Source organism: Pantherophis guttatus, chromosome 2, assembly GCF_059756535.1.
Source record: "Pantherophis guttatus breed Tessera chromosome 2, ASM5975653v1, whole genome shotgun sequence".
Taxonomy (NCBI): domain Eukaryota; kingdom Metazoa; phylum Chordata; class Lepidosauria; order Squamata; family Colubridae; genus Pantherophis; species Pantherophis guttatus.
In genome coordinates this window covers 120,712,420-120,735,984 of record NC_142064.1, presented here as the reverse complement: position 1 = coordinate 120,735,984, position 23,565 = coordinate 120,712,420, and the positions used below count along the sequence as shown (strand labels likewise).

The window sequence follows — 23,565 nt, the reverse complement described above, 5'->3', positions numbered from 1 at the left end:
CATTATTTTTTACCTACTGCATTTTATAAAAATGAGTTCCATATATTATACTTATCCATACAAAGTCTATGTCTGTAGTCAATCTGCTCCAAGGTGGCAAGTGTAATCAGGTCTTCAATCCAGTGAAAGGGCCACACATTCATCTTTTCAATACTACAATATGTCTTTTGGCCCCAGGAACGGCCACTTACATTGTCCACCTGTCAAATTCGATGTAGTAAGTATGTAATTCAAGAAATATTATCCTCCGAAAATTTTAACTTTTGTCCAAAAGTCATATTTGTATAGTCCACTACTTTCTCCCAACATTTAGCAAATAAAGGACATTGTAAAACCATGTATTTTTTAAAAAGCATTATCCTTATTACATCTTAGTCTTTTCTATACAAACATAGTGGAGTCCAATAAATTGTAAAAATTATTTTTTGTTGTATAAGTCTTCGTTTAAGATCCATGGACACTCTTGCTATAGAAGTGAAGAAACTCCCCATCATCTAGGCAAAATAGAAACCTCTAATTTTTATTCCTTTCATTTCTTATCATCTGCATATCAAATTGATTTATCAATAACAACTATAAGAATGAATAGTATGTTTTTTTAGTTGTATAGGATTTAACAAGTTGTTCTACAATCTCAACTGTCTCAAAACCTGAAAATGCTGCTGATCCAACAATGTTGTTAACAAATGTTGTAGCTGTAAATATTGCCGTTTACAGCTACAAAGTGATTTGTTTGTTTATGTCTTAGCGGACGTTGTGAATCCAGTTGCTGATCTATATATTCTTTTAAGACTATCATTTATCTCAGCATGAGCATTTCCCCCCTCCTCTTTTTTTCCATTCATCCTTTCTAAATATGATTAAAGTCTTTGCAGGGATCATCCTGTAAATCAAGCCATGTGATTTCGTATCATTTGAAACATATTAATTTTTAATTTTTGCCTGCTATTGTTTTACTGTTATGATCTTTCTTTTTCTTTTTGGAGTTTAATAAAATGTGTTTTTTAAAAAAGCGATGACCGAGGAGACTGAAGGAATACAAGCAACCTGAAGATAAAGCAGCTTTGCTTTTGGACTCTATCTCTGAAATATAATGGATGGTTATCACTAAATATATACTAAATTGAACTGTTGATTATTTGCTGATGGATTATAAACAGCTGAGGAAACTGTCCCAAGGATTGGACAGGGAACAAATTATGGAAGATGGACATAATACATTTGAAAATAATTAAAATGTTGGGATCAGGTCTCTGGGAGAATCAGTGTTCTGCCATAGACTTTGTAACCACAGCTCTATAAGGAAGACTAAAGTTCACTCAGCAGCTTCAGAAAAATATTGTCTGAAGTCACTTCATTTGTACAACAGGCACCTTTTGTTTAATATTTGTTAGGAATTTTTGTGGTTCAGCCCGTCGCTGAGCTCCAGATATGGCTACGTTTATTAGCATTCTTCAGCATTTGGCCATGAGAGCAGGGAGTTATTGTTCAGCAATATCTGGAAAGTCTTTGATTGTCCACCCAAGGTCTATTATTAAAGAATCTCATACTTTGAGGCTGGGATGACCTCTGCATTCATAATTTCTCTCTCCCTTCCTTCCTTTGTCTTCTGCTTCTCTAGTCGCTCCAACTTGAATGCCAAAACCCACGACAACTTGAAGCTGAACTGTGACACCACTGACTTCACAGCTGCCATTATCTGCATCCCCACTCCTCCTGCCAACACACCAGATGACAGTCAGCCTCCGTCACCTAGAGGCCCTGGTGGACCTGTACGCAATTCCAGCCTTTCCCCTCCATACCTTCTTCACGAGACTGTCAAAATCTCCTCCTTGTAAGAGGAGGCTGGGGTGGGGTCGGGTTGGTGGTCCTTTCTCTTTCTGGAGTCCCTGTTGGTCAACAAAGTCTTATTTAGGATCTGGGGATGGGATCTTCCACATCAGTGTTCCACCCCATCCTGTTGCTGCAACCTGGAGGAGATCAGAGGGAATCAGCTTTCTTTTTAAGGGTGACATTGATACCTACCAACACAGGAAGTTCTTACGTAAGAGGTGCCTGCCCAACTCCCATACCCCAGCAGTCAAAGCCATAGAGGAGATGAAGTGGATCCCAGATGCTATGCAACTTCAGAAGAGTAGAGCAATGCAGGGAAAACTGGGTCACAGTAGATGGATCTCTGGGGTACTCAGGAACATATCCCAGCTATGGGGGATGGGTTTTTTACCCTTTAGATAGTTTTCACAATACCAAACCTCTTGTCTCTGAAGTTGTGAACAAGGATGAGCTAAGACTCCTATTTTTTGTTCTCTTAACTGTAGAAATGAAGAAGGCTTTAGATTCTAGAGCAGGAAAGGAATCAAGGACTTTGGCACTCATGGCTTTGGAAAGGAAGAAGAATCTAATGGTGAAATCGTAGATTTCCTACATTAGTGTGGCCAGGGCGGACAGATGAGTTGCCTGAATGTACAGCCAAAAAACTCAGAAAACCTAGTCCTCAAGGTCTAGGTCTCTCAAGAAAGAGAAAACCTCTTTAATTAATTCTGTCCCCAGCATAGTCAAGAAAGTGCTGTGGAGTGATTAGAGCAATGACCCATAGATGCTTGCAAGATTTAAGGAGGGAAATGAAAAAGGGGAAAAAGAGACAGAATCAACAAAGCTTCCAACAATTTTTCTATCTCCTGGCTAAGCCATGACATCACTGGGGTGGATGGAGCCTGAAAGTTTCCCCAAAACCCCAGCTGCCACTTTTTCTCTTTCTCTCTCCTTCTCTCCCAAAACCTGTTCTGTCTCTTGGAAACTGCACTTTAAAAGAAAAAAAGTCTATTGCACCAAAATGCTACACCTCATGGGAATCTCATGTACTATGATTCCAACCATACACACACACACAAACAAACAAACAAACAAACACAAAGAGAAGCCTGCACTTCCCCACATTGTGTAGCATAAAGACTGTGCATGTGTATTATACCTCCAAGAGTGAGATCCCAAGTCCACAGCTGCAAACTGTCACATGCATGTATAGCTGGGTTCCCATCTCATCTCGCCACCCTGATGGAAGATACGCTGTGAAGAGCTGAACCAACTCTGCAGAGCAGGATGACAATGGTCTATGTGGCCATCCTTCTTCTACAGACATTTTTTGGATTAAATAAGCAGGGAGAGAAAGACTGAATCTTGATATTAACCAAGCACTATAACTGGGGAAGGAATTAAAGATGGCAGAAGGCAGAGAAAAAGAAAAAGCACTTTGGTGGGATAATGGATACCGTTCTAGGTATCAGACCAGCCATAAGGCCCATAGCATGCATCAAGTTGGCCAGCTCTCATGTCCAGAAAAGGATTTTCTCTCAAACAGGAATGGCTTCTTTGTTCTGTGTCCATCTTGACTGTTTTCTGGTGTTTGTTTTATTTTCTAATTATATTGGATTCTCTCTCCTGGATATGTATCTGGAATAACAATAACCTATTATGAGACAGCTGAAAATCACCAGTCAATTAAGACACAACTTAGGAGATGTCCTACAGTCTTCCACAAATTGATGCCCTCCACATATACTGGGCTGTTTCCCACAATTCCTCAGCCAGCATGAAATTTGGCCACGCTAAAGAATTATGGGAATTGGTGATGCCAAATTACAAAAAACCCTGCTCTACTGGAGGCCTGCAAAACAGCAGTATATTAGCGAATATGAATGCAATGAAATTGGGACCACAGGATGCTGAAAGTTAGTACCCTCAGACAGACCCACATAACACATACTCTGGCCTTTCTCCCTTTCTTCCTCTCCATTTGTTTCTCAGGGCTGCTGTTCATTTATGCACCAGTTTCCCACACCACAAGTAAAGCAATATCTCCATGTGTCGGATAGTTAAAAGAAATGCTATCAATTTTCTTCTGTGCACTTTAATGCTGATCACAAATGTACTTTTAACAAACTGGGATCTGAATGATATCAAAGGAAAAGAATATGTCTTTTATTCTTTTTTATCTCTTAAGGGAACTGGAAATTCAACGATAGTTTTAAGTACAAATGCTTGAAAAAAACCATGCAGACAGCTCAGGAACAGAATATAGTTTGTTCATTTTCCTGAAATCTTTTGGGGTTTTTTTTTCCATTAATGGTGCTAGCAGGCATTCTGGGAATAAAGCAGCCCAACTGCACAATGAAAATCTCACTTATAACCACCCTAAATGTAGAACATAGTACTCAGTGTCCAACTGCTTCAGAGTTAAATTGAACAAAAGTTCTCTATCCTCATGAAACTGATAGCAATATTCCCAGGTTTTACTATATGCAAAGGGCAATCTGTATTTTCTTCCACATAGTTCCCTTCTCCAATCTCCAGATTTCCATCTGTGATCTGTCTCTAATGAAGGCCATAAGTATATATGAGAATTCTTACACGTCTAATAACAATGCATCAGAATCCACTTGCAAAGCTTTTTCTGGATTAGATAATGTACTGCTTCAAGAATGTTGTGGTAAAGGTACAAGTCTGAATGGTCCTCTCTTAAGAGTGAAAAAAAAAATGTCACCAAAAAAACCTGGAAGGAACTTTCTCTAACTTATTAATTCACCATATGCAAGGCGTTTGACTTTTGTTTCTGATATGCAAACAAATCCTTTCACTTTTCGAGGTGATGGAATAATCTGGGACAATGTTACTTGTCCATTTTCCTGAATATATGAATATTCTGGATTTAGCCCTCAATATAACAAGGTTCTTAGCCCTGCAGGAATGAGAAAAGTGGTTGGCCTAGAAAAGAATTCCCTTTGTTCTCATGCTGTGTGGGTTTGTGATGTGTATAATTGTAGTTTCACATCAACTCAGGTTCCTATTTGGGTACAAATAGGAGAAACAAAACTGATCTGGACTGAAGGGAGATTGTGTGTATTTTGAGGGAGAAATATGTCAAGCATATGGGATGGGGTTAATGGAGGGTCAGGAGGCATCATTACTGAAGTATACTTTGAGAGAAGATGTTGAGGAGAGAAGATGGACACTGTTGTAGTTTTGTGCCAATAAACAACATTGGATGAGAGCTCCAAAGCAGCTTTGTGCTCTTTTTATTCCATGTAGGGAAGGTATTAGAGAATTTGGGAATGAATATAACGACTTATTGAGGTCATATACCAGCCACTTCCATTATAAATATCATTTGGAAAGTTATTCAAATTATTATTCTATAAAACATTTTCTAATTAAAATCTAGAAAAAAAAGAAGAAAAACTTCAACCAGAATATCTTTCTCAATAAAAACAATGTTTTTAAAGCATACATTGTTGGCATGGAAAGGCAAGTCTAAATGGGCTGATGTAAATTATTATTTTTGAAATTACGCTGATACCTAGACATGTGTAAGATTTGTAGATCCGTATGAATGGATATAGAATTGAAGTATATCATCACTACATTTGGTTTTTAAAAACCTCATCCTTAAAATAAGGACAGTTTATTTATTCATTTAGGGTAATTTGAATCAAGAAATCTTTTACTGTGATTAACATCTAAGCATATAAAAACCTGAAATCAGCCTTCTTAAACTAGTGCTCTGTATTGCTACTAAGGAATTTTGAGGTGCTTCAACATATTTGGGGGATACCAATACTGAAAATCAGTTATCAGGAAAAGAGTGGGGAATTCTGTGCAAATATCACACAGCTTTGAACAGGGCTATTTTAACACATTCTGTCCTCTGCTTCCACAAAACAAGTTGAATTGTATAATTTGGATATAACAGTGAGGTTATATCCTCACCTCACAGTGAGGTTCAAATGTTGTCTCTGGTCATACATTTCCAGAATGTGTGATCGCTAAGTGATTCAATTATTAAGCGAGTTATCATGTGACGGGACCCCATTTTTATTGCAGTTCTTAAGTGAATCACTTTGGTTAAGCAAATCATGCAGTCATTAAGGTTTCCCCCATCCACTTTGCTTGTTGGGACCTGGGTGGAAAGCTCACAAACCCAGTCACATGACTGCAGGATGCTGCAACCATCCTGAATGCCAGGTATCCAAATTGCAATCACATGACTGCAGGGTGGTGCAACAGTCATAACTTTGAGGACACATCATAGGTCCCTTCAGCACCATTGTGATTCCAAACCATTGTTAAATGAATGGTTGTAAATTGAGAATTTACCTGTACAGATAAATTCTGTTACAAAAATCTGGGTCACTGCTAGATTACAGCCCAGAGATACAAAAGTAAAGAAACCTCTTGCTTCTCAATGCCATCTAGTTTAAGTCATCCAGATACTTGCAGCTGGTTTCTTAGCTGCTACTACTAACAGAAACCATGCTTCTAAATTCAGTATCGTGTGCAATATCCATTAGAAATTTTGGCCATATGTATTAAAAATGCCCTTTTAAAACAGCTACTTCTTTAAAAAAAAAATTGCCATCACATTTCCCTTTAGTATTATCTTAATGTAGACAATCACCCCCCCCCCCCCCCAAAAAAATCCAAACACCGAAATGAACACAAAATGAATAATGGAAACAATACAACGAAACCTTAAGCTAGGTGGATTTATTAACTAAAAGATTCTTCATACCATCCCTGGACTGTCTCTGCACCTCTCAAAGGAAAGTACACCTCCCTTTTGGAAAGCTTCTATTAAAACCATGTTTTTGGCCATATTTGTTGCCATTATATTGTATTTAATAAGCTCTAAAACCTTAGTTGAGGAGCTATTTGTCTAAGTACGTCTATAAAATAAAAACTAATTTCATTTTCACTTCCTCGCTTTAAAAATAATTATTCAAGAAAAACAACCTGTTTAGTTCACCTTGGACGTTTTTTTGTTCACATGCTTGGGAGACACAGTCGGCACAGTTAAGAACCGTTGGGACTACGATTCCCGGTATACCCAGAAAGGACGGCCTTTGAGTAAGTATTCTGGGAATTGTAGTTTCAACTGTTGGGATAACATCGAGTTCAAGAAAACGAATATAAAGCACCGGAACACACTTTCTTGATCTGGACGGTTTAGGAATCAGGACACTCGGAAGCGCGCAGTAACCAATCAGATCGAAGAATTTCGGCACACCAAAAAAAAAAGCCGCCCTCAACCTATCAATTTTTACACCCGGGAGAGCCCCCCAGCCAATCAGAAAGACTCTGCCCATTTCCGCCAATTACAAATGAGATTTGCATTCGTTGACGAATTGAGGAACGGTAATTATATCCCTTAGCCCTATCGGAACGAAGTCTGCCGCTAAGCGTGATTAAAAGCTCCCGCCTCCCTCCCTCGGTCAACGGTGGAGCGGGGAGGAGGAGAAATAAAAAGGCAGGGTTAACAAGCTAAATGACAGTAAAGCTGACTACTCAGGGAAGGACTTCCGTCACTACCGGCCCGTGAATGTTTAAATCACGTGCCGCTCAACCATTAAGAAAGGGATGGTTGCTAAGATCTGCCCAGGGACCGCCTCAGCTGTAGCTAAGGGGCGTGGAAACGGAAGTCGAGTTCGACGGGGTCAGAGGCCGGCTGTGTTGATGTTGACACTAGGCCGGGCCCATAGATGGGCCATAGTAGACGCCGCTGTCAGGAGACCGCGAGAGGTCCGGAAGCTTTAGGCGCCAGCGGGGAAAGGCCCTTTCAGCCAAACTGGGCCGCTCGGGACGGCCGCTTCCCTCTCGGGCTCCTCCTGAGGATTGAATGCTTCGCTTCCTTCCGCCTCCCTGCTGAGCCCGAGCCGAGTTGCCGTGGGACGGCCAGACGTTGTGCTTGAGCCTGTCATCCGGGCACTTCCCTCCACCTTCCCTCTGCTTTCTGCCGTCCCTTTCGACTCCTCGCCCCCGACGTCGCCCTTGCCTCCCTCTGTCTCTTTACCCCCCCCCCACCTTCCCCGAGCCCTCCTCATCCGGGTAACCTGCCCGTGGCTTAGCCCTCCTCATCCGGGCACCCGGCGGCGGTCGGCCCTCGGCGGTCTTCCTCTGGCCGCCGCCGCTGCCTAGGCAGGCGGCTCCTTCCGCGAGGCTCCTGCCCGGGGGTCTCGTCCCTCGGCGCTCCTCCTCCTCCTCCCTCCTCCTCCCTGCCCCTTCCTGCCCCCTTCCCTCCCGTCCTCTCGCTTTGGCCATGACGATCCTGCCCAAGAAGAAGGCCTGCCCGGCTGCCGGAGACGGAGATAGGGACCAGCCCGGCTCGAGAGGGGGAGGCCCCGGCGGCCCAGGGGGGCCCGGCGGCGTAGGCGGCCCTGATTCCCGAGGCTGCCCCGGCGCCGATTCCCACCCGCGCGGCGTCGGCGTCGGAGGAGGCGTCGGACCCGGGGATCCGCATTCCGGTCGCGGCGGAGCCCGTCCCCGAGCTTCGCCTCCTCCCCCGCCGCCGCGCTGGGGACTGCCCCCCGCCGGGTCCCCTCCGCCGCCCAATCCCGGTGTTGGAGCCGGGGGCGACGGGCCCGGCCTCGGCCTACTCGACCCCGGAGCGGCCGAAGCGCGGGGCGGAGTAGGCGGCGGCTGCTGCTCCGGGCCCGGCCACAGCAAGCGGCGACGGCAGGGGGGGCCCGGCGGCGGGCTTGGGCTCGGCGGGGCGGCGGGGCCTGGGGGAGGGGGAGGCAATAGTCCCGAGCAAGATGAGGTCGGCGCCGGCTACAACAGCGAAGACGAGTACGAGACGGCGGCAGCCCGCATCGAGAGCATGGACCCGGCCACCGTAGAGCAGGTACCCCTCTAGCGAAAGGACCCGAAAATCGAGAAGGGAGGGAGGCCTCTGGACGGGCATGGAAGAACGGAGGGCATCGGGCTGGAGGCCACCTTTGGTGTGATAGCCACAGGAGGGGCTTGGCTCAACTCTTCGGCTATAAGACGATAATGGTTTACTTAACAACCGCCCCCCCCCCATGGTTAGAAATGGTCAGCCGAGATGTGGCTGAAAAGCACCCCGGCTGGCCTACCAGATTGCTGCCCCCATGAGTTTAGCCTGTGATGCACAACTTTCCTGGCCCTCTGCAACTGCCTCTTAAGGTGTATGAACTGCCTTCTATGCCTCTTTTCTACTGAAAAAAAAAAAAGTTGCACCAGCTTTAATTTTTAGGTGGCTTGCCCATGGCAATGAGGTGCGCAAATTCAGTGCGTTGGTAGCAACTGTGTCTGAAATAATTTGCTAAATTGTCAGGATTGCATCACAGAGAAATAATCCTTTCCGTATCTCGATATTTGCCATTTTTATTTAGGAAAGTTGTTGGTTCAAAAGGGGATTGGGGGAGGAGGGGGAGGCTATTGTAGTAAGGTTTTAATATACAGTAATCCTGAAAGGAAGGAGAACGGTAATTGATGTGGATAGGAAAGTGAACCTCTGCTAAATCTGCTTAGCTGATAGTGATCATGACTTTGGCAATCATTGAATGTGAAGCTATACTAATGTGAGGCAAAGGAGAATGGGGATACTGATGGAAGGATAAAGGGATCATCTGGGTTCAGACATGTGAAGAAGAATCCTGTCCACTGGAGTGCTATGTCCTGTTTGGGAATAAAAGGTAAACGTTCAATCTCCATTGGAGGACAAAACTTTCTTCCACAGATTCCAGTTTGTTTTTTGATAGCAGCAATAATGATATTGTATCTCTTGTTCCTGTTTTGTCTGCCAAAACATTTTTTTTGCCCGAAGTTTCATGCAATAGATTAAATTCACTTATTTTGGTAGTTTCACTTTTTTCTCCACCAAATTGGTTAGGCTAGTTGATTGATGGTTAACTTTTGTTTCTTATGTAACCACAACTAGGATATCACATCAATTGATTATACCTGCTGAGAGTAAAAAAAAAAAAAAAAAAAAAAGGTCATGAAATTTTAACATTAGGTGTGGGCAAAAAAGGAACAAGAACTCCATTGTAATCAGAAAAAAAGGCAGGTTTGTTTTGGGCTGAGAAAGTATAGTCATAGAAGTCAGAGAAAAAAGCGATTTTTTTTCCTGCAGTTTTGGAGGAGTTGCAAATATAGGTCTCCATGCTTGATTATTACTGATTAATCTGTGATTATAGTTATGTATTCGGCAACTGCTTAACAATGTGGGGGATATTTGTACAAGAAAGAGTTTGCCTATTATGAATTGGAGAGACTGAGGTATGATGAAAGAAATACTAACAGTTGGGGTTACAGTTGGGATCCTTCAACAGTTGAGCCTACCTTATTGTAGGTCCAACAAGCATGCTATTCAGAAGTTAGATTCCAGCATTTATATGCCTGTACCGTATGTATGGCTATATAACATTGATTAGGTTTCACTTATGTCTAATTATGAAACCCAGAACATTTGTTTTTAAATAAGCTGTCCTTCAAGACTGGGCAATGTGATTTTTTTCAAATGGAAAGATTTAATTGAATTTAAAATGTAATGTGTGGTTAGTAAGCTTTGAGCCCTTCCATTTTAAGAATAAACAGATTTCTTTTTGATCCATGAATTGCCCCTATGGTGTTCTCAATAGGGCTGTTGCTAAGTATATGTCAGACTTCCCAGGTAAACCAGACACATTATCAGTTGAGCTAATTCTGCTTTATTGTAAGTCTGAAATCTTGCAAGTCTGAAAGTACAAATCTCCTGCTGTCTCCTTTACAGTCTGAGAAGAGGTTAGGGAGGGTCCCTTCTGAGCCTATTTCTCTACTTATGCAGCTATGGGCTATGCTCTCTCTTATCTGATCATTTCCTAGGCAGCATCTACCCATCCGCTCCCCACTCAAGATGTTTCTTACATAACATTTCAGCATGCTTAAGTTTTAACTTTCTTTATAGTATATTGTCATTTCTTAACAGTATGTCGGTATGTTTTCCATGGTTTATTACCAAAAAGCCGCCTTAGCTCAGTTGCTATAAGATAGGTCTTATGGAACATGCAGAAGAAGTGTTGTATTTGTGATTCAAATCCCTGGCTTGAGGTAAACTAGAAAACTGTTGAAATTGTGAAATAAAAGTAAATTCTCTTCATCCCAATATTCCAGTGGGAAGCTAATTTGAGATAGGCACTACCAGAGTGGCTCCAGAGCAAAATTATTCATGTTTTTAGCTTTAAAATATTGTGCTTTCCTTGCCTTTAAATCTGCCGTAGGATCACTCCATATAGGCATCTTTTTAGTAAAATTAAACCATTTGAAGTTATTTCAGCTAAAGAGATAAGTGATGTTAATGTGACAAAAAAGTACCTGGAATATTCTATACTATCACCCTAGCCTTCTTTTAGAATTGATGCAAAATCTGGATGTCAAATGGTTGAAGCAGAACACTTGGCTTGGAATTTAACTTAAGTTTCTGGGAGATGCAGCAATTTAAATACATTAAAAAGCTTAATTCCCTCTGCCATAGAAAAAGAAGGCAAAGCAGCTGTTTTAAACTCTAGCACTATGAATTTGAGTCCAGCATTTGAGGGAAAACCTATTAAATGCAACAATTAAACAACAAAGCAAGTTGCTTTGGAAAATTGCCAAGCTTTGTGAACTGAAAAAGCCCATTAAATGTTTATATTGATGTATCAAAAAGTTTGGGGCAAGTTAATTTGTCTATAATCACAAAGCATCAAATCAAAAAGCTCTTAGTTCACTTAAAAGGCTTCTGAATAGCAGTGCAATTCAATTAAGTTCTGGGACAGGCCAGCTTGATACCCTGTTTGTAAGTCTGTGGTACTAATGTGCCAGATCCTAATTGGTATTCTATATTCTGTTAAGATGCACATGATTGGACTATCGACAATAATTATGAGGAATAATACAATCGGGCGTGTGAGCAATGTGTTTTAGGGTTGAACCAAGCAGTTTGCCCTTTCTTCTAAAAAAGGGGGAGAAGATATATTTTGGTAGAATTCATATTAGTCTATGTCACTTGCTGTCTTCCACTGAATGGGTCTTCCTCTTTTGGGGAAAAAAAAAATCTTGTGAGTATGAGGTTGTTTCAGAGGCTTAGAAAGTTGTAACATCATACCTGTTTCAATGAGGTGGAACATTAACATTTGGCAATTATATTATTTAATAAATAGACTCTGCAGTTTGGGCGGGGGGGGGGGGGGGGGAATTAGTCCGGCAACTTCCCTAGGGATAAGAGATCCAAGTTGTAAGCCAGCTAGAATGTTACCCTAGTATTTTAACATAGGACCAGAAATTATGTTAATAAAGCAACAGTTATTATGGAGCTCATTAAAGAAGACCTACATAATACAAGTTATTTCAGACCATGCAGGGCAGCTCATCATAATCTCTCTGAAATGTTCTAAGCATAGCAGGTAGTTTTGGGAAAAGGTATAAAAATAATAAATTTATGTGCAGATATAATTGAAATGTGTTATCCCTGTCATCTTCATATCTATGACTGTCAGAGTATTCTTAGGTGCTGTGACTCAAGATACTTACCATATTTCTGAGTAGACAGTTATTTACTATGAAGTGTCCTACTATTGTTGAATTCTTTTTCATGATTCTAGTAGATATGACCCTTAACTGTATGTACTGATCTCTCTATATCTGCTTACTTGTTCATCAAAAATGCATTAGCAAATCTGAAAAGAGATTTAGATGAATTTTTGCCTTAATCTTTCTACAGTTCTATAGAAAGTATCTACTGTGGTGATTTCTAATCATCTACCTAAGCATCCACATTTGTTGGATTGTAACTCCCACCACCTTCACTCAATAAGTTGGTCAAGGATTTTGCAAGTTACATAAGAATACAGTTAGAGGGGCCTATATGGAGTAAATTGAATGTAGTTTTTGCTTTTTGTTTTATTTGGCCAGGGGTCTTGAAATCAGTATTGATTCTGGTGACTGCTTGGAAAGCCTCCACAGTTTTCTTGGCAAGATTTCAGAAATGGTTTGCCATTGCCTCATTCCTAGGGCTAAGAGAGAGTGACAGGTCAAAAATCACCCAGATGGTTTTGTGCCTATGGCAGGACTAGAACTAATGCTCTGGTTTCTACCCTGATGTTTAACCACTGCACCAAAGTGGGTCTATCTAATTTTTGCTTAGGTCAACACTGCAAAATGTGCTATTAAGTAGGTCAGTGGGCTCTGACTAAATGAAGTTGGATTCCATACGTGCATGGTTCTGTATAAGAATAAAGATTTGCACAGAAAAGGAGTTTGAACTATTTAGATACAGGTAATTCTCAACATAAAACCACAGTTGGGACAGGAATTTCTGTTATAAGTCATTTTGATTGTAAATCCTTGAGATCATATGACCAGACCTGATTTTATAACCATTTTTACCATGGTCATAAGTTAAGTTACTGTGATTATAAGTGTGAATCTATCTTAATGAATGGTGTGCTTTGCTGAAAACTGGCAAAAAAATGTTACAAATCGTGCTCACGTGACTATAGGATATTACAACCAGTTGTAAATGTGAGCTGGTTGTGAAATGCCCAGATTGTGATCATGTGACTGTGGGGGTAAGGTGAAGGTTGTAAATTCGAATTTAGATCATAAATGATTTTTTTCAGAGGCTGTTAATTTGAACTGCCATTAAGCAAATGGCCATAAGCCTAGGACTACTTGTAAAAAAGCTATGTAATACTACATCATAATCACAGATAAATTAGGCTTTGAGCAAGGGTTGCATCTTATTCTAAGAACATTTGATATGTGACATGCCATTGAAACAGAAATCAATGTTGCAAAGCTTTCTCATGGTTATGATATACGATTTGGAATAGATGAAAACTGTGCCTTGCCCTTCCCCAGTTAAGGATATAAAGAAAGGAAGATGTTCATTTTCATATTTTGCAAAGTGGCTAGGCAAATTATACTGTATGTGTGTGCAATTTTTCAGCATGATTGTGATAGGGGTATTACACATTTCTTATGAATGATTGAAGGTCACTTGCAAATTTGATGTATATAACCAGATTGTCTGTATAAAGTCATGACTTCAGCTGGTTTCCTTTGTGCTACAACCATGCACTTACCTACTCTAATTTCATATCTCAATATATTTATATGTTTATTTTCTGACCTCAGTTTGGAAGTGAATTGATAGATGAAGGACAACGAAGGTGGAAAAATGATAAATGATTTTTAACAATTGAAGTGATACCTATGTGGCTTTTTTTATTGAATCGAAACAATATGAACAAGAACGTTAGAGATTGAGAGATTGAGAAGCAGAATATTCCATGTATTTTCTACTGATCTTTAGGGAATAGTGAGTCTGCAGAATGGTGAATTTTGTGGAGTAGCAAGTCTGGATGTGTTGTTGAGGTATCTTGAAGTTTCCATAGCCTGGGTCAACCTTCTGAGTATCTGGATTGCAACAACCATAACTCCCTAGCTCTTCTATCTTTTGCTAAGAAGTTTGAAAATTAGAGTCATCATATATGTGATATAATCAGGCTGCAGCGTGTACCCATTTCTTACAATAATTACAGTTCATTTACCTTTTATATTTATCTTCTCTGCATTTTAATGTGCCAGATTGCCTAGAAAAGTTTCTAATGAACTAATCAAAATAAGCATCATAGTGTTCCTGCCTTATCCAGTGAAAAGTATAAGTTCTCTTAAAGCCTGTTAAGTCTAAATGGTCACATGATGTTGCTACCTGGTAATACAGGTGGTCCTCAAGTTACGACCACCAAAATTGAGCCCAAAATTTATGTTGCCAAATGAGAAATGTGTTAAGTGAGTTTTGCCCCATTTTACAACTTTTCTTGCCACATTTGTTAAGGGAATCACTGCAATTGTTAAATTAGTAACACTGTTGTTAAGTGAATCTGGCTTCCCCATTGACTTTGCTTGGCAGAAGGTCACAAAAGGGGATCACATGACCCTGGGACACAGCAAAGGCCATAAATATAAACCAGTTGTCAAGCCTCTGAATGTAAATCACATGACCATGGGGTGCTGCAATGGTCATAAGTGTGAAAATGGTCATAAGTCAGTGCCGTCTTAACTTTGAACAGTCACTGAATGAACTGTGGTAAATCGATGACTACCTGTAGTAGAATTCAATAGGGCTCTTTATGCATACAAGCCTAAGGAATCTTCACAGGATAATAAAAAATATATTGGTTCCCCCCCCATTTTTCCCTTTTTTCCCTTCAATGATAAAGACTGTTAAATTGGCAGGAGAGCCATAGAGTCATAAACATCTGGAGAACATTATGGTAGTTGGAGAAGCCAGCTCTGTATTCTCTTTGCTGAGTGTTAATTGATGGTGAGAATGCCAGTGTGAAAAGTAGCCAAAGAAGGAAGTTTCGCACCAAAACATAGCACTTGAAGCATCCACAGGTTTATTTTTTCCTGTTGATCTTTCTCTCAATATGATTTCCAATATGATATTGTTGATCTTTGTTTCCAAGGAACACAGTTGGAGTAGGCCTAAACTTCTAGTTTAGAAACAAAACAAATATCAATTTGAAAATTTTTGTTTTCAATCTAGCTTCAGGTATGAAGCTTTTAAGTAACCGCTAAGATATTGTTTTGAACTGTCAGTTTTCCTTTTTAAAACAGGATTCATTAATTAGTAGTCCGCTTTATGCGCTTCTTGTAATTCTTGTAGCAAAAAACATTCTGTTGGACTAGAGATTGCTTTTTGGCCTTCAGAAAATTGTTTCATAACTGAATATTTGCAAGATTATAAAGCCAGAATTAAAAGGAAAATAAACATCAGTAGAGGTTTCCAGAGGAACTATCACCTAGTCTTCCTTATGTCCCTAATCTAGTGCCCCGATTCTACAAATATTCTCTTTCCCTAATCTGTTCAAATTCAATATTACTGGGGCTGATAGGGAATGATGAAAAGGTAGAATTGCTAACAAAGGGGATACGAAAATCTTGATTACTTAAAAATCTAGCTCTCGCTGTTGCCAGTAGATGGCAATGAAACTATTTGGGCCAAAGACAAAAGGCTAAATAAATTTGGAGCAGCATTCTTTTGAATTGCCATTAATATACGTTTTTCCGAATTACTTGTGTGCCATCAAGTTGCTGTCAACTTTTAATGACTAAAATCTTTAATAGATTACTGAAAGACAGTATGCAGTGGGTCATTATGTGATCATTTCTTGAACAAAGTAATGTACCTATTCAATATAGATATATCTCAATTAGTACAATTAATGAATCCCACAAAATGGTTGCATTATTCAAATTTACAATATTCAAAGTGATATTTCTATGAAAAATAGGGTAATTGGCTCCAGCATGAAACACAAATGTTTACATATTAATTAAACACTGTAAAAGAGGATAAACTTTTATGCAAAGTGCATTTGCTATCTCCTGTATTCTGCAGATGCATTAAACACAAGTTGCTATCACTTCATAATTTGCAATAAATCAAGTATTGCGCTATTCAAACTCACACTAATTGTAAACTACCTGTATGCTTGAAGCAATGATACCATATGAAATTGTGGAATTTACTTCCAAAGTGACTGAATGTGTTTATTTAGGAGAGAAGAAAGGATTATTTAATTAGAATGTAAAGAGGGTTCTTTTTTTTTCCTTTTGAAAAAAAGTAAATTGCTAATCCTACTACAGGTTGCAGAGCTGGATATATGGGTAGGAGAATGCAGAAAACAGAATTGTACAATCAGGCATGATTTAAATGCTGTTCTTAAAGCTCTGGGTATTTGCAAAAAATATGGGGGTTGTACCAAAATGAGCTTGTAATCACGAAGCCTCTGGAGAGGTGCCTTGTCCTGTACGAGTTCCTTAGCTGCTGTCTTCCTGCTTCATGACCTCTCACATTCTCTGTACAACAAGCATGGAAGGTGAAGAACTTTAATCTGACTTTTAAGTATGGGAATTGTGCTTACTGGGTTCAATCTAAGAAGTTGGGGCTGACCTGTAAAGCCTTAAATGGCTTAGGATCAATAAAGGGATTATTTCCACTGTTGCAAACCTGACAATCTGTCAAGATTTGTAGGAAGAATCCCATGCTGTCAACAATCCATCTTTCCTGCACACATGGGAAAAGAGCCTTTTCCTCTCTTGCTCCCAGAAAAAGGAGCATTTCTTTAGGAGTTGTGTTTGGCCCCTACTCTCTTGGATTTAAAAAAGAAAAATCCCTGAAGACATTTCCAATCAGGTTTTTAATTAATTGGATGCAATACAAATGTTACTGTTAATTTATGTTTTATACTCTGTTTCAGTTTTAAATTTTTGTTAGCTGACTGACATAAGTAAAAAGGCAAAGTATAAAACAGACATATAAATAAAATTGTGCATGATTCGATTAGTGCCAATCCTGTATAATTCTATTCTTGGTTACAGCACAATTTGGAATTAACAGGGGCCATTAAGCCAGAGTTGTAATGATCACTGCTTGGTGTGGGCAGCCTCTAGTGGGCAGCAGAGTTACTTATTGCATGTGGATAATCTTTCTTCTCCAATGTGGTTTTTCCACCTGGTCCCTCTTTTTATAAGTAATCATGGGTAGATCAGGAGAGAAAGTTGGTTATGTTGCTCTCCTCATTTGTGGGATGGGGATGCTGTCTAACTTGCTGACATCTGCCCCTCCTGTCACCAGCAGGAACACAGGTTCGAGAAGGCGCTGAGAGAGAAGAAAGGGTTCATCATAAAACAGATGAAGGAAGATGGGGCCTGCTTGTTCCGGGCTGTGGGTAAGTCCTGCCTGCTGATGGGATCTACCTTAGAGAGGTTGGACAGCAGGCAGCACTCAAGCTGAAGTGAATCTCTTCCCTCAGTTTTTAAAGTCACATATAGCCTCACGTATAGGTCAAATATTTACATTGTGTTAATTATAATATTTCAGATCCAGTGTTAAATTTCAGTAATTGTAGATTTGATCATTAACACGGTGACTTACATTTAACATTCGACAGCTGGGTATTGCAGCTGGGTTTAAAAAATTCAAATCGAAAATGGGATCCAATTACTGGCTAATAAGAAGTAAGGCGATCATTTTGATTTTTTGTCTGCTCTGTTACTGCCACATTTTCACTTTTAACCTCATTGGTTCTTTTTCATTTGGTCCCTAATGCAATTTATTTAATTTGGTACTCAGCTTGAGATGAAAGTAACCTTTTAACCTGAGCCAGAGACCTAGTAGTGGGATGGGATGGAATCAAATAGTTGGGCAAGTTCAGACTTCCAGTATTTTCTCTGAGCGGGAAATGTTAGTAGCTTTTAACTTTTGCTGAAGAAAAACATTCCACATATACTTTATTATTTTATTAGCTAAAAACTGTTTTGGTATTTAATACCTGTTGTTGGTTATCTGATTGATGTTTGTGGAAGAATCTGTTGCCATATATATATACCAGCGATGGAAAACCTCTGTACCACTAGATCTTTTCTTTCCCCCAAAACAGAGAACCCTCTTCAACTGGGAATGCCTCTTGCCTTATAAATGAGGAAATAGGAATATTGGCAAAGCGCAGTTGTTGCTTAAAGGCTTTATTGTGTTCTACTCACTGGTGGGTAGCCTATGGGATTGCAAACTGGAAACAAAATTTTTGTACCCCACTCCTCCCCGCACTCCTGAAGGGGTGGGATGCAAAATTCTGGCCATGTTTACAGGCTTAAGGAGCAAATAAATGTCAGTTGGTCCATTATCTTGATATTTGTATTGCTTTAATACATCCAACTTGGTTGATCTGATATTTCTTCTGCACAGTCTTGATACGATCTCAAACTCTGTACGTATGTCCAAAATTAATTAATCATTTATTTCATTCATCAATTTGCCACCCATTTAGCAGTTCAGACAAAATTTAACATCTTAGTTTTCCTATCAGTACTCTTCTTTATTTGATAGGCTAGAATTCTTAACTCTGAAATTCTACTCTCACTTGTTCACAATCATGCAAGTTTTCCTTGGACAGAATAGTGAAAATCAAGTTCATTATCATCGGCAGGCAGAAACCCTGGTTAATTTTACTGACTCTTATAACTTCAACTATATATTGTTCCTGCCTCAGTCACTCTATACTTTTATAATTTTTATAATGCAGTGCTTCCTTTGTAAATTCCTAAATGGTTTCCTATCTGCATTTCATATCATGGATGTTCCTTCATATTCTGTGACTTTCCTCTACATCCTTATCTGCAATACACCTTTGTCCTTTTGAGATAGGGAACATTTGATCTGTAACCTGGATGTACCCAATTGGACTTCCTCTTTCAGCCCCAGTTTGCTATAGCAATAGCACTTAGACTTATATACCGCTTTACAGTGCTTTACAGCCCTTTCTAAGCAGTTTACATAGTCAGCATATTGCCCCCAACAATCTGAGTTCTCATTTTACCCGCTGGGGAAGGATGAAAGGCTGAGTCAACCTTGAGCCTGGTGAGATTTGAACTGCCAAATTGCAGTCAGCCGGCAGTCAGCAGAAGTAGCCTGCAGTACTGCACTCTAACTACTATGCCACCGTGCTATACCTTCTGTACCTTCTGTATAGCAATGACACTTTAAAAGATTGCAGCTTTTCAAATGTGTTTGTGATTAATTTCATGGGGGGGGAGGCATGGTGTTACCCCGCCCCCCCCCCCCCCTTCATATGCTATGACACTCCCTTTCCTGCAGCACAGTTGTTCTGAATGGATACTTTCTTAAGGCCAAATGTTGAGTAGCAAAGCAAAATTTTGCTGGGGAGAAAAAGGGATATAGAGATCAGAAGAAAGAAAGTATGATTATGAGATAACTCTATTTGTACCTACTGATTATGTGTGGCTTTGAGTATATTTCCTGCAGAAAAATTATGCGCTTTGGCTGGAAAAAAAATTCTCACCTCTAACTCTGCTTCTATTGGCATTTATTTGTAGAATGTTGTGCAATCCTACAATCATGTATATGTGATAGTATTCTTTTCCAAAGAATTGTTCTAAATTCAGTAGGCAAACAAAAAAGAAGAGCTTAGGGGAAAAGTAAGAATAAGACTGGGAAGACTGTTGATTTCAGTTCCATGGACTTTTGCTTAGTTAGAATAAAATACAGGTAGTTTTTGCTTAACAGTAATTGGGACTGGCAACTCCGTCACTGAATGATGTGGTCATTAAAGTGTAAAGTCACATGACTGCACAGACTTACGACAGCAGTTGCAGTAGTTCTAGTTGCTATCATTAAGTGAATCCAGCATGGGCCATTAGGTGTCACATCACATGAATACCATTTGCAACCATCTGCTAGCTTCCCCATTAACTGCTTGTCAGAAGCTGGAAGTGAAGGTCGCAAATTGTGATTACATAACGGTGGGGAAATGTGAGAGCCACAACTATGAAGATTAGTTGTATGTCTCCTTGTTCAGTGCTGTCCTAACTTTGAACATGGTTCAAAGTTCAAATGATTGTTAAATGAGAGCTATCTATATTAGCTAGACCTAGGAAATGATCCAAACCCTTCCCAAAATAATGAGATTTGAGAAGGTTCGTAACCCCTTTTCTTTACCAAATGGCAGCCATGTGATAAAGATCAGCGGTGTTTCAGGACTGGGAGACCTTTGGACCTTTGGACCTTTGGACAAGAGAATAGTAGAGATGGGTAAGTGTTGGAAAAGAAGTGCTGAGAGAAAATCAAGAGTTTTGAAAGTGAGGAACAGAACTTTGTGCAAAGTTAGGGACTGGATAAGAAGGCTGAAAAGGGCTTAGGATCAAAATGACGAGACTGGTTGCTGAGTGCCCAAAATGTGGTCACATGACCATGGAGGTGGGTGCAGCCATTAGAACTTCAGTACTAGGTTTTAATGATGCTTTGGGTAATAACCGCCGTGCCCTCAAGACCTTTTTATTCCAACAGGCTGGCCTGGCCTAACTTCCCTTTTTAATTGTAAATTTTAAATTTGTCTAAAACTATAGGGGTGTTTTAATCTGTTCCGGGCCAAATTTATTTAATTAGGTTTTTATACTTTTTTTAAATTTTGTAATCTGTGTGTTTTATCTCTTGGCTGTTCACCGCCCTGAGTCCTTCAGGAGTAGGATGGTATATAAATCTAATAATAAATAAATAAATAAATAAATAACATCAAAAGGTTGCTACGGGACTGGTCATAAACACTACCAGTATCAGGTACAAATGATGCTTTTTTCCCCTTTGACATTCCATTTACTTGTTTTACAACATTATAAAAATAAGGTGAGTCCCCTTCTCCATCCAGCAAAATGTTTTGTCAGACCTGGACACCTTTTGCCTGGAGAATTCTAGTCTTTTTTTCTGGCTTTTTATTGAATCATCATCATATCCACCCAATACTCAATTTCCAGTTTAAAAAAAGGGGGGGGGGGAATAGCGAACAATGAATTTGCTATGTTCATTTAACAACCATAACAAAAAAGGTAAAATCAAGGTGGTCACCTGATGATCCACTTTATGACCACCACAATTTATGAATGGAATTTCCAGTTTTAATTACAGTCATAATCCGAGAACTACCTGTGCAGTGAGGTGGATACAGATATGAATAAGATAAAAAAAAATCAGATGGAAAAAAGAGAATGACAACCCTAAATGTAATCATCTTGAGCAGACAGCAGTATCACAGCTAGTTATGGAAATGGGATTAAATAGAAGGCAGATCAGGTGGGATAGTAGGGGATGGGTGTTTGTATCAGGAATGCGGAAAGCCATGGGGAACAGTAAGACTGTCCAGGGACAAGCGGAGGATAGAAATAAAAGCACACCAAGGGCAGAACCCAGAAGCAGTCTGAGTATAGTTGATACCCACAGACATTTCAAGACAGCTTCTGTTCTAAAATGAGTCTGAACTGAAAATGTAAAAAAAAATCATATGCTGAGTTTTTGTTTCATTTGACTATTTGTTCAAATATTTTGCTCAGAGAGGGATCAGTCTATACAGAACTCAATCTTTGGGATCTAGGTTAGATTTTGTTTTTCAAAAGTAGCTTAATTACTATCTCTTTTAAATTGGCTCTTGGACCAAGCTGTACATCTTCTCTCTCTAGAGAGAGATATAAGCTGAAAAGGACCAAAAAGTTAATATTCAGTGATTGACTAGCCAAAACACCATGTCCTCTCCTCAAACTTCAAATAATTGAAACTCATCCGGTGATCCAGTCAGTGTTTAACCAGTTGTTTACAACATTGTGAAACGGTTCCTGAAACTACATTCTTGGAATTCATGTGTGGCTTTAAATTTTTGTAGAAATCTGAAACTTCCATTCAGTGTTACTTTTAAGTGAGAAAGCACCCCTTTCTGTTTCTTTTCTTCACAGCCTAGCTACATTTACTAAAAACACTAGTGACCTGGTCTCTTTTACGAGAAACACATGCTAGAAATTTCCTGCTAGCTAGTGGTAATGAGAATACTGACCACTTTGTTACTCATGCATTGAATTTTCTGAGTAAAACCTCATTTCTACTTTAAAATGTTTGGTCTGTGCAGAGCCCCATATATAACTTAGTGTTGTATAAAACAATTCTTTTTTTAATATAGCATAATCAATGGTAATTTTAAATATGATACATTAATACAGCAGGTAATATATGAAGTAGTGAAATTTGAATGGAGCATCATTTCGACAAAGCCAGAAAAAGAGAGGCTTATCTGAGATTAAGTGGATATAGCACTACAATAATGAGTCTGGATTCAAATTGCAACATAGGCATGCAATTGTCATGAATCTGGACAAACCAGCTAGCAATTAGCCTCTATTGCTCCATCAGTAAATAAATTCAATTTAGTTGCCCTTATTACTCATTGGCTGCATTCATCACTGAGTTAGAGGGCAAGCTACTTTCAGTCACCTGTTTGCCATCATTTTGCTTTTCTTTGTTTTCATGTATGGATATTCATTGTGAGAAATGTATAAATTGATATGTTGTCTGAATTTGGAATGCTGACTAAATACAGTCAGAGGAGGAATGCTTCATTTGTCAACAATTATTATTTAAGGCCAACAATCCTTGCTTGTGACAGCATGCTGAATTTTGAAAGTTTGTATGCAAGCTATGCCTGAATTCAGGACTCTTCCTCTGGAATTCCAGATTAGCCTTTTACAAGTTAACACTCCCCAAATGTATTGTGACTGCAATTTGTAGAATTTTTATAACCCATGCTGGCTGGGAATTGCAATAACATTACAGCAGCTTGAGGAAGACTGCTCCAGATGATTCATACAAGTAATCCAGTTGCTTTTTGTTGCAATCTAAAGAATCAAAGGCCTTCTGCAACAAAAGTGGTGCCAATCAAGCTGCCTCTTACATTATTATTCTTGCCTGACTGGAATTGAATAATACTTCTAGGTAATTAGAACTAGGGTGGATAAAAATCGATGATTTTTAAAATAAAAATGAATTTTTAAAATTTAAATCTGATTTTTTAAAATTTTTTATCAAACTTACTTTAATAAAACGCTTTTATTACAATCTATAAAATAGTTTTCTATTTAAGATACATTAATAATTTAGTTTATTCAACATGAAATTGAGCTTAATTATGTAGCATGAGGCTGTATGTTCTGCAATATTAGGACTGTTGGTGAGTCAATAGTGGGTCAGAGAGGAGCTGTTGCGGGACAGAGATGACAGTTGCTCTTTAAAAATTATGATTTAAATCGAGTTGATTTAAATCAAGCCTTTTTACTAGTGATTTGGTACTTAAAAGGTCCTTAAAAGGACCGTGGAGTTGTGTGTGAAGCCAGGAGATTCTCGCGGAT

At 39.5% G+C, this 23,565-nt stretch overlaps 2 protein-coding genes across 5 annotated transcripts in view; both read left to right on the top strand.

The window, feature by feature from the left end:
* The window catches only part of KCND1 (potassium voltage-gated channel subfamily D member 1), a 58,493-nt gene extending 53,446 nt beyond the window's left edge, over positions 1–5,047 (top strand). The window contains exon 7 of the mRNA XM_034434054.2: positions 1,622–5,047. Coding sequence (XP_034289945.2) covers positions 1,622–1,838 — 217 coding nt within the window. The 3' untranslated portion in view covers positions 1,839–5,047. The remainder of the gene's footprint in view (positions 1–1,621) is intronic.
* Positions 3,408–23,565, top strand: part of OTUD5 (OTU deubiquitinase 5) — a 62,020-nt gene continuing 41,862 nt past the window's right edge. For 3 of the 4 annotated variants that reach the window (XM_034434059.3, XM_060683425.2, XM_034434057.3), the window contains exons 1-2: positions 3,408–8,674; positions 17,462–17,555. In XM_034434059.3, coding sequence (XP_034289950.1) covers positions 8,090–8,674; positions 17,462–17,555 — 679 coding nt within the window. In that variant the 5' untranslated portion in view covers positions 3,408–8,089. The remainder of the gene's footprint in view (positions 8,675–17,461; positions 17,556–23,565) is intronic. The other variant, XM_034434058.3, reaches the window with a different exon arrangement.